The 12,349-nt window shown below is 39.7% G+C and overlaps 1 protein-coding gene across 1 annotated transcript in view; it reads right to left on the bottom strand.

The window, feature by feature from the left end:
* The window catches only part of DCHS2 (dachsous cadherin-related 2), a 201,443-nt gene that overhangs the window by 9,116 nt on the left and 179,978 nt on the right, over nucleotides 1-12,349 (bottom strand). Inside the window, exons 17-19 of the mRNA XM_006264105.4 lie at nucleotides 9,707-9,837; nucleotides 8,122-8,408; nucleotides 2,704-2,842 (exon numbers count right to left, since the gene is read on the bottom strand). Coding sequence (XP_006264167.1) covers nucleotides 2,704-2,842; nucleotides 8,122-8,408; nucleotides 9,707-9,837 — 557 coding nt within the window. The remainder of the gene's footprint in view (nucleotides 1-2,703; nucleotides 2,843-8,121; nucleotides 8,409-9,706; nucleotides 9,838-12,349) is intronic.

The raw sequence follows: 12,349 nt of genomic DNA, 5'->3' as shown, positions 1-12,349 counted from the left end.
GGTTCGTCTACACAAGATGTTTACTGTGGAACTGCCTAATTAACTGCCCAGTAAACATCTCAGTGTCTACATGTGCACTCCTATTAGGGCATATGAAACTAGTAAACTCTGGAGCAGGTGAGTACTTGTAAATACAAGTACTCACCTGCTCTGGATTTTTTTTCATGTGCAGCAGCACATGTATACACTGCTCAGCTGCCTAGGGCACGAGGGTGCTTCAGTGCAGGGGCTGCCTGCTGGCTTGATCCATGATGAAGCACCCTTGTGCCCCAGCCAGCCCCTCTGCATCATGTTGATCCTAGTCAGAGCAGTCTTGGGCTGCTCTGATTGGGCTCAGTGTGCTGCGCACAAATAAACTCTAGAGCTATGTATTCCAGAATTTATTTGTGCACGTTATTTGCACATGTAGTTGCACCCACAGACACATAGCAATCAGAGCAGCAATCTGCTTTTGTACCAGTAAGGCACTCTGACACTAAAGAACTGATTTAGGAATGTTGGTTTCTTCCAGTTGAAGTTCTGGAGTCACTGCTGTTCATACCATGTCTGCAAAACAATGTGATCTGACTAACCTGTGCAAGTTCTCTTGCTCCAGGAATGCTGCTCTATAACGGGAGTTAGGTTGGCAATGGCAGCTTGCATCAGGTTGGCCAAACCTGCTACACTTTGCTGCCTTAGTATCTGAAGGGACCACCAACATCTCTCTGTACACTGCTCTGATAATGGATATTTGAGCCACAGAAACCTCATAGACCTACAATTCCCACAACCATGCTAAATAGAGCAGTGTGCTGGACTGTGACAAAGCCTTCTAGCATACAAAGGCTCACATACCATGGTGGGTAGAAATGCCTTCTAGCCCCAAGGGTACTGAGTAGAGATGAGGTGCCTGCAGAACAACTCAACAGACTGTTCCATGTGGCACAATGGAACATGGGATATATTTTGTGACTGAGCACAGGAATTAGGAAGAAGAGTGTGGAGCCAGCTAAATGCTGGAATGTGGATGTGAGTAGTAGATCACAGGATTCGGGTATCTTGACTGAATTCTCAGCCCCACCCTGACAGTGCAGGCAGCACAGTGTTGGGTTCCTATGCATACTCAGGAAGACTGAATGCTTTGGTGGGAAGTTATTCTTTTGCCTGGTGGCCCTAAACTTCACCTCCTCTGTCTTATTCCAGTTCTTCCTCTACAATCTCTCTCTGATCCAGTCCAGTCTCTTCTGACAATCCTGCCCCTCCCCATCCTTCTCTCAGTCTAATTACCCTCTTCTACCCAGTTCTAGACTCAGCTCCTCAGGTTTCTCACTTCTGCATAAGTCTCCTTACCAAACAACATCTAGTGTCACTCCTCTAGATTCCAGACTCCAGTCCAGATCCTTCCCCTCTCCCTCAATGTCCTTCCCAGCCAGAGCCAGCTCTTTTCTTTTCTGAATCCTCATTAAACTTAAGAGACTGTTCTTAGATCCTTATCCCAGTTTCTTTGCCAAGTTACTTCTAGTTCTTGCTTCACACTTTAACAACAGAAAAAATATATTTTATATGTAATAAAATATATACTTAAATACATAATAGTTTATGTAAAATATACTGTGTATTATATATTCCTGTTGTTGTGACACATAAATAGAGAGGGAAAGTGGTGAATGAAGAACGTATTTATTTATTTAGTAGATGTATAGCTTACCCAGCCTGACAGGCTCACAGTGGCAGAATAAATGGTGAACATCTTTGCATGAAAAAACAATAGAATTATGTGAGGCACTTGTACATGGATATTTTTATGTACTGCCATTACCCAAACTCTAGCACTCAAAAAATATTTTCTTGTGAATGCTCATGAATAGCAATAATTTATATGAATGTGCTCAAACTGAGTAATAACTGTGCACTGTTTTCTAATCTGATAATTTCTAATGGGCATGTTAGTAATTCCTTAAAATATTGGCAACAATTTATCTATATGTAAAGATTCGTACAACAAATTTTAGGTCAGAACTAATTAGAAGAATTAGATGGTGGTTGCTGAAGAAAATGATGTGTGTCACAAAAGTCTTTCTTACATTATGGCTGCATCTACACAAGACGCTGATTACACTGTCATTACTGCACAGTCATTTAGTACTTGTATAGACAGTCAGCGGCTCATATAGACATGGCTCCTAAAGCCTAATTTTCAATTCAACTTTAGATTAATGCATTACACAAGTTATAACATAAGTATTCAATACATAAGACTTAAGCAAACCAACTATATGAGTTTTATTATAGTAGCAGCAAGTATCATCTGTTATCAAATACACATAAACATTATTTTAATTGAAACAAAATGAAACCTAACACAAGTTACAGTAGATTTCCAGTTAGATCACAATGTTGTAATTCTCTGCTTTGTACTTTGCTGCTGTAAAACAGTAGGGAGAGTGGGAGGAGGAAAATCTACGTTCGTTCCCTTCACCTAAGTATCTGGAAGTAAAGCGTGGACTCTCAGGAACAGCTGTGGGAACTGGAGACAAAAAGTGTTATGGACCAAGATGCCATCAGGTTTTCAGCTCTCATGAACGTTGTGAAAGTCACTGTTGCACTGTGACTCATGCATAACTGATACAGGATGAAAGTTTCCAAAGACATCTAAAATTCAGTGACCAGAAAAAATCTATATAATATGTCTTCATTTCATAACAAACCGTATAACAGACTCACCATTTTTGTAATCAATTGAAAATCCCTCATCAGAAGACAGAATTTTGTAGCAAATAATTCCATTGTGCTCTGAATCTCTGTCTATAGCAGAGATCGTCAAAACAGTGGTATTTGCAGGTGTGAGTTCAGGTACTGTTACCTGAAATGTAAACAACAATAGGAGTTGCATATATAATTTTGTAAATAGCAAAGTACCGTTTTAAAAGTTTGATTATTGAAAACAAATACAGTTCCCAGATTTGGGAAAGGTTTCACCTGATTTCCTTCACCTGAGAGGAAAATGTAAAAACTGAGACATTATAAATAATGCAAGAAATGCATCCAAGGTAAAGAGTGAACTTGGTGATTAATAGATCCATTCAGTAGAGATTTCATTTCTGAGTGAAATAATGTATTGAGTCAGATATACATTTACTGAAATAAGTTAATGTATATTGTAGCTAAAACTAACACTTCTCCTTTCTTTCAGTTGCATCATATTTTCAGTTCAGGAACAGAATTTGGAGGCCTGTTCTGAAATCTCTATTTACCTTAGAAGATTCTTATATACCCTAAAAAATCTAAGTGTCATTATGAATGTTATAATTTAATTTAAATTATAATGTTATAATTTAAGTTGTATGCCTCTTTCTTTTTTCCAGAATCTAGGAAATCAGGAAACTAATTACTTTTTTAAAGAGCTTTCATTATGTGAAGCCCAGATGTATTATTTTTGTGATCAAAATTTTCTGGCACCTGAAATCAGATTTAAGACTTGAATATGATACAACAGTTACCTATGTCATAACTTCAAAAGATAAGTATCTAGTTTGCATTATTAGTACGTAAGTTGCATTTGTATTTACTTAAATGCAAATTTAGGATACATATGAAAACATGTGATAGTACAATAAAATTTCTGTGCTGTGAATAGGGAATTAGATATGCCTTTCTACTTTAGGCAAAAGTGAGCTAAAAAATCTTTGGACCAGAAACTCAGCTGGTTTATATTATCAGAGCCAATGGAGCAAAGCTGATTTACACTGGTTAATAATCTTGCCTGTAATGTCTATATCAATCTGCACAAATATTCTTAGCACTAGTACATAATGTTTGCCTATACCATTTTCCAAAACCAGAAGACACGAGAGATAGGGAAGGCTTAAAGGCCAGATCCAAAACAAACACTTAAGCATATAAAATGTAGGCACCTAAATTAATGTGAATGATCCACAAAAGCCCCACCTAATCACTTACAGTGCCTCTACACATGCAATTAATGTGACTGAATATACTCTGGCTCGATATGAGCCAGAGTAAACTAATTCTGGCATGACTGTCTACACATGCATGTAAGCACAGTAATTTACTGTGCTGCCAGATACCAGTAATGGGACTATCCAGCAGCACACTACATTAGTCTACTGCACCCTAATTGCTGTGCACATGTAGACGGTGATGCTTTACTGCACAGCAAATTAGTCTGCTGCACAGTAAAGCATCTCATGTAGATGCACTCTTAGATGCCTAAGCTTTGGCCAATAAAGTTATCATATTTTCTTGTACAAAATACACTGCAGAATAAGATACAAACGTTGTTTTTTTAAAGGCATAATGAACCCTCCCCTCCCCCCACAATTTTTCCTTGTAGTAAATAACTGAGTAGTAGCAGCTAGGGAGCTAGGCTTGCTCATGGTTCTGCTCCCTGTGGATTGCAGACTTAACTTTTGCCTGCTAAGCATCAGAACCACTCTTACCATATTTCTCACATATAATGAGCTCTCCAATTTCAAGCAGCTGTTTTTTTGGGAACAAAAGTGCAGGAAGTACATGAGAAACTATGACATCTAGGCAACTAAATGTCTATTATTGCATATGTCCAGAGGCATTTCCATCTTGGCTGAACTGAGCATCTTCACGCCCACCTTATATTAAGAACCTGTCTGAGGTTCTACACTAAGCACAGCAACCATTGACAAATTACTTAAACATCATAGTGGTGGACCTTTATGTAATAGCCTAGTAATTAAAGCATTTACCCAAGTGGGAGACCCAGATTACAAGTCCTCATCTAACCTATATCTCTCCACTCCCAAAAGACTGTCCTACCTACCAGGCTATGGGCAAAGGTAGGAGTATCCTGCACAGCTCCTGTTGGAGATGAGCAATTGTAAAGCCAAGAATGCAAGATTCATGGGGACAGAGAGATAGAGAGCAAGCGAGCAAGAGCAAGCATGACAGCAGCCCAGTGATGTATGTACTCCACAGAGGAGGAAAAGTCCTGGGTTCCTGTCCCTGTTCCTCATGCTGTGCTTTTTATCCACTGGATGTTTAATGTAAAATTCGTAAGACGTTTTAGGAAGCATGAATCAGAGCCCAAGTTTCCCCTGTTATACAGAGCAGGGGTCTCATCACTGGGCTAGTTATACTCAATCTAACTTGCTCACTCTCTCTACCTCTCTCTTTCTGTGGTTCTATGAATCTGACATTCTTGGCTTCACAGTGACACAACTCCAATAGGAGAGGACTAGACTGCCCATCCATCTTACGTCAGTTCCTTCCCTACATGAGCTTAAACTCTGTCACACTGGAGAGGTACTAGAAGAACCAAGTTCTTCCTAGATAAGTACTCTAATCACTAGATTGTTATGAAAAAGGTGGCCAGTGGCAGCACCTCTTTTTTGGGTTGTAAGAGTGATCTAATCTGCACTACTTCAAGGGATGACTTATGTGCTTAAGTCCGTAAGATGATTCTAAATTGTGAATCCCTATGCCATGTATGTGCTTGGGTGCATCTACACAAGACACCTTAATACGCAGTGGACTGCTCTACCACACATTAGTGTGTCACGGTAAAAGCTATGCTTATGTGTTAATGCACAGTAGAATTAGTCTACTGTACATTAAGTATCACAAAAAGTTTGCCTTTGCTATACTCTGCCTTTATTTAGTACCTCGTATTAGAGGTACTCAATGTGCAGTAGCAAAGGCACATTGATGAATGTGTAGACACACCCCTTAAGTCTCAGATCTAGGCCTAAGCGACTAAGGCCTCTGGCAGAGGTTACACTTGAGATGTGATTCACCAGTTAATTGTGGTTTAAATTGCAACCTGGTCATATGTTCAGGCAATTAATGGTGTGATAAAACAGGAAATAAGCCACAACATTATTCCACAAAATATGCATAATACCATATTTACTTGAATATAACGTTTTTCTCCCTCCCAATCAACAAGAAGAAAAAAAGCCCTTCATTCTATATTCACATACCAGCAACCCTGCCCCTCTGACCCTTCCATTAACTATACTGGCTATAATTTAACTGCTGTCAAAAGCGTCACGGGCTCAGTCATGGAAACCTACTATGAAGTTGGTTGAATGCTGCCCATGCTGAGCATGCCCATAAAACACATGGCCCATATTGGGCAAACACATTGCTGGGAACCTACCACAAAAATAGATTAGTGAAGCCATCTGAATAAGACATAATGCCCATTGTACTCAGTCCCCCTCAGTACTAACTCTTTTTCAAGACATGGTGAGCCATTACATCAAATATATTTTGACTTCCTCTTCATTCCCACAGCTGAATGTGCCTTTCTTTCCCGTTTCCAGTGATGCACATTCTTCACAAGCCTTAAATTGTTGGGCAAATATCACCAAGCTTCTATGTAGCTGAGAGGCTCTGTTCCCCTCTCTCTCAGCCTGTCATATAAGATTAATGTGGCCTTGCCTTCTATGGGGTCAAGACAGATGAGGCACCTCTGTGCCTCATCTGCATATAACTTTTCAGAGGCTCCCAGGACTTATGACAAGAACATCTGGTTCCAGTGACAAGTAGGAGGGATTAGCACATGGATCCTTTGTGGGAGTATCTGGAGTATATACACATACTCAGCAGTGCCAGCTGTGGGACCACCATGGCTTGAAACATTGTTGACTCTGTTGGGGCCCAGTTCAATGAACTATATAGGATACATCATGAGCCTTTCGGCTCTGGACTGATATCATGTACAGTTTGTACTTAGTAGGTACCAGAGGGGTGATCAAAAGTGTGTTTATGGAGTACTTGTGCTTAAAATCTGCAGCAGACAGGATTGAGGCCAGAGTCTGACTTTCAGCAGTCTCCTGTTTCCCTCCCTCTGCAGTTTCTCCCCTCCTCTGATTCTTACTGTCACACACAGCTCATTTCCACAGTGTTCTTGGGGAGGGAACAGAGTCTGAGCAGGGTCTAACAGTAAGATGGGGCAGGAAGGCTGCAGGAGAAAGAAGTTGTGGGGGCAGATGTCAAGGGGGCCATCTGACTCCCACCCTCCCAGCCACTATTTTCTTGCTGTAGCAGCAGGAGGGAGATGAATTCAAGACAACATTCTGATAATTAGATTCTACATCTGGAAAATTATAACAAATTTATAAACTGTCCATATACAGAATCTAATTACTGGAGAATAACCTTATATTCAAGGTTGTCTTGTATCCAAGTAAATACAGTAATTTTGTGGCTGGTTTCCATTGTGCTTTACGTTGAACAATGAAAACCAGCCAAAAAACGCATCAGGGGTCTCAACTGGTCTAGGTGCAGTCTCCACTGGTCAGCAATTGGCTGATTGCTGGCTGGATCCATGACAGCACTGGAGCCAGTCCTGCCTGCTGCAGTCCCAATCAGTCAGCAATCAGCTGACCATTGGTTGGCAGAGACCACACTGAAGCTACTCAGAGCTTCAGTGATGTCCTGGCCCAGCTAACAATCAGCAGATTGTCAAGCACCAAGCTGGGGTCCTGGGAAGATCATCCCAGGCTCCCCTTGCACTAGCAAGTAGAATACATTTGGGATCCATGATCCATGATCCCAAAACTGCACATCTTGCCACACAGATGTGGCATGGCAGGAGGCACAACTGTTGGGATCAGGGATCAGATCCCATTGTGTCCTTAAATGAATGTCTGTCAGTGGCCTGGGGCAAAGACACTTTTTTTTCTATTCAAATCCAGTATAGAATAACATCAACTAGACTGTATTGTCATCTGGTCGCTGTGTGGTAGCCCACAGTGGTAGTGTCGTGGTCTCAAAAAAGTGTCTTGTGCATTGCTACTTATATCATAAAAGCATTTAGCTCTAACCGGCACCTCTACAGAAGTACAGTTTTGTCAACACTGAGCTTAAGGAACGAATGAGTACAAAAACTGAACACACTCTCAGTGCTACAAACAGGACCAGTAAATAAGAGTTGAAATACATTAGAAAGAGAGCATGTAGAAACTTGCACTGCTACTAATGATGCAGCACTGACAGACAGAAATTCCTTCTTCAGGGTATTCAAGTGCATCTTTCAAGAACACAAAAAGCATCTTTCAAGGGTGATATATGTGTGTGTGCATGTATATATATGACCATTTAGTAACATATTTAAGTTCTACAGATTTGCCACATTCTTACCTGGTATGAGTCCTGAGTAAACACTGGTGGATTATCATTGACATCCAAAATATTAATAGTGAGCTGTGCTTCTGTTTCATATATGGAATCTGAAACTCTGATCCACAACTCATGATGAGCAGCTTCTTCAAAATCCAATGGCTCCACAAGTGTGATTACTCCAGTGTACTGATTGATAGCAAACTTAATTGCAGGATTAGCATTGTCACTAAAACTATAGAGAAGAGCTGGGCTTAAATCCATATCACTTGCTAATACCCGAGTAACAGAGAAACCAAGTGGGGCATCTGAAACAACAATGTTCAAAATAGTGACCAGTTACTTAAAAAGCATAGGGTAGATAGATATTGCATATTTCATCTATTTTAAATCTTCATATGTAATTTTTAGTTCAGGTTAGTTGTATATCCTAGAATAAATGCAAGATCCAGGCATAGAAGGTACAATAACCTTGGTTCAGTCTTTAGAAATGTCAATGTTAATTTTCAATTTACTATAGACTGCCATATAAAATACAGTTATGCAGGAAGGGATCCAAGAGGTGTGGTGGCGCAGGGTGCATCTACATGTGCCATTGCTACTGCACATTAAGTTTAGTACCTCTAATATGAGGTACTAACTATATGCTCAGTAGCCAACACTACTGCGCAGGAGCAAAGGCTCATGGCCTTTTTGTGATGCTTAATGCACAGTAGACTAATTCTACTGCACATTAGTGCATTAGCACAGCTTTTGTCATGGTGCGCTAATGCGCAGTAGATTTACTCTAGTGCACACCAAGCATCTCATGTAGATGCACATACTGTTCCATCTCCCTTTGGATATGTTGCCTTACAGAGTTCCTCATGTGGCATGAGTGCTATGAACTCACCTTCTGACCAGGGCCAGCTCCAGCTGCAGTCCCAGCTTTCACACACAGTCCGGAGCCCGTAAGATGCTACTGCCACCTGTCCCCTCTTTTCCCTTGCTGCTGAATTCAGTGGAGTGGGGGGCATGAAGGAAACAGTACTCACTGGGCTCCAGCCACAGCCTGTTCTGATCAGCTGGTGAGTTCATAAAGGTCACAACATGTATGCAGCTTCAGAAGGAGCTGCACTGACATGCTGGTGAGCTGAGAGAGCTCATTGTACATGCACTGCACAGCCAACGACAGTGTTGGCTGCATGATACTGGATCTGCGCATGCAGCTATGAAACCCTGTCAAGCAGTGCTGTGGATGCTGTGTCCCTGAAATTAAGGGACTTTACTAAAATGGTAAAATATAGATTTAGTGCTGAATATCAGGCAAATACATTTGAAAATTCTGACCTAAGTAATTTAAAAATAATAAAATTTCAGTGTTTTCATCTTAAGAGTGAATGTTTCTATTACAAATGAGAGAGGAATGTAAAAAATGTCTGAGGAATGTGACAGTGGAATCCAGGAATTATAAAAGACCATTGTTTTTCTCAATATCTTAACATTAGTTTTGTCATGACTGAGGTTTTTCCAGTGTTATCATTTTGTTACAAAAACCATGAAAGGCAGTCATTCAGTTTAATGTTCCCTAACAGCAATAATACTCTTGCTATACCACCGTACTTACTTTCAGATACCTGTACTTTGCCTGGTGCCTGGATAACTGGGGCATTGTCATTAATGTCCACCACCTGTATTGTTACTATACATGTAGCAGAAAGTCTGGGGTTTCCTTTGTCAGTGGCTTGTACAACCAACCTAGTATTGAAAGGAAGCTACAGTTGTCATTGGCAGCCAGCAATCACAGACTTGGTTAACAATATTATCAAATGTGCAAAGAAAAATTAAAAATGAGGACAATACCTAATACCTTCCTTTCTTCTTGGAACTGCTTTTCCAAAATTGCATTTTAATTTCCAGCGTACAAATGAGTAACTGGAATTTTTTGTTTTTGGATAGCTTATAAGGACATAGTCCAAGAGGTCCCAGGTGGCAAAGACATACTGGGCTCATAATGAAACAAAGTAACAACTTCCTTAAGAATCTTTGTTTAAATACAGAAATTACTCCGAATTGACACTAAGAGCTCATAGTAAATTGTGGCCTTATCAGAGCTCATTGACTTTAATGGAGTCAAATTTTATCATCAGTGTACTGTCCCATGCAGGTCCTTACTACACAAGGAAATGCCTTGAATTTAATTAACATTACTTTGAGTTCCATTTATATAGATAGATAATAGTGATCCATTAAAAAAAAAAATCATACAAAGATTTAGTTTCTTAGAACTAGTTTCTACATCATCAAGAACATATTGCTTATTAGGGCTATGTGAAACAGCACCATTTTGTTTTCACTTCCATTTCACTGTTTCGCTGGGACAGTGTTTTGTTTTGAGTTTTGTTTTGTTTCAAAAGCACTGTTCTGTTTCGTTTCATTGAAACTGTTTTGCTGTTTTGATGCTGTTTTGACGTTTCGCCCATAGGCTATAATGGGGAAGCACGAAACTGCCTATAACTTTTTGTCATTTTTTGGCAGATCCGGACGAAAACAGCAAGGATGGTAGCCCCTTCTGAAGGAATGAAACCTGCCATGTTTCAAGGAGATAGGTGCAGGGGTTTCTGGGAAACTGCACCTCACAATCTTGATGGCAAAACTCATGTCACTTGTATGTGTGAAGGCACAGCAGGGTGAAAACTGCAGGTATGGTAGCCCCTGATGAGGCCATGAAGCCTGCCAGTTGTCAAGGAAATAGGTGTAGGGGTTTCTGGGAAACTGCACCTCAAGCTGCTGACAAGCAAAACTCGTGTGTGTGTGTGTGTGTGTGTGTGTGTGTGTGTGTGTGAAGGTGCGCCCTCACTGGTGCTGGGGCCTCTGCACAACATGGTAGTGTACCCCAATGAGGTCTCCTTTTCCCCTACAGCCTCAGCCTGGTCCACTACTTTAAATGATAACAGGTAATAACAGTAAGCAGCACAGTAGCACCAGCAGCATCTCAGGCAGCCAAACTGTGACAGAGCCTTGCTTTCCTCTCCTGCAGAAGATTCTTCTCCAGCTTGTGTGTTTAGGCACATCCTCACCATGTCCTTCTCCCCTTTTTACCCCTCCCTCTCCTTACTTTCTGTTTCTCTGCAGGCAAGCCCAGCTTCAGCTTCAAAACTCGAAACATTTTGAAAGTTTCGAAACATTTTGACTGCCCTTGTTTCATTTTGATGCTGTTTCAAAACCCTTTGTTTCATTTCAATTTTGAGTGTTTCAAGCTCGAAACAAGTCAAAACAGTGTCGAAACAAAACAGCCAGCGAAATTTCTCATGACCCTATTGCTTATCATAAACAACCCAAACTCTGCAGAAGTGGAATTCAGTATTAAATCAAATTTATTTCTGTGGAATGTAACCAACCCTAAGGTAGTTTAGTATCTGCTCTAAAAAATGTTTTTAAAGAGTTGATCAAAAAGTCAATCCAATTAAACAAAGGTATAAACATTTTGGGACTAGGAAACATTGAATCTTTATAAAACATAAACATTTTTGTCATATACAGTGTTGTCATTCTTTCTTGCAGATCACTCAAAGAGTGAATTGTTTCTTCTTCTTCTGAGTCACAGTGTTGACTGAAGTGACAACAAAATGGTGACTTTCTTAATATCTATATTACAATATGGAACACTAGTGCTGTAATTTAAGCTGTAGATTCTACTGCCATTCTTGAATCATGCAAACTGTGCTTTGGGTGCTTCTGCGGTTTATGACATCAACAGAATACATAACTTGTTTTACAGGCTTGTATTTAACTGGTGACCATGTATAATTCTGTATAGAAAGCATATTTTGTCTAGAATGAATATCAGCAAGGTACATATGGAAATATTTTACTAAAATAATCACTTTCTAAGGTTTCAGTGAAAAAAAATCTCATAAAAACATCTCAGCTAAGACATTAAAATTAAGTTTCTGTCAGCACTTGTATTATAACTCCCTATTTTGGGGGACTTAGAACTTCTGGGGAAAAAATATTCGATTTAGTTAAACTAAGCAACTGTTTCCAAATTTTGAAAAAAAAGCAATGATGCCATTTTGAAATTAGAGAAAACATTTTTTAAAACACCTTTTGCTGCTCTTCTAAGTTCTTTCAGTAAAAGAACAATCCATAGCTTATTAAAGGGGAGCATATAAAAACTTCATTTATAACAAAATTTCATTAAAAATGAACTTATTAAATTATTCAAACTTAAATATTAATAAAAAAAAATTGGTGTTCAAGATATATG

The sequence above is a fragment of the Alligator mississippiensis genome, chromosome 2 (assembly GCF_030867095.1).
Source record: "Alligator mississippiensis isolate rAllMis1 chromosome 2, rAllMis1, whole genome shotgun sequence".
NCBI lineage: Eukaryota > Metazoa > Chordata > Crocodylia > Alligatoridae > Alligator > Alligator mississippiensis.
This window is presented reverse-complemented; position numbering and strand designations above follow the sequence as displayed.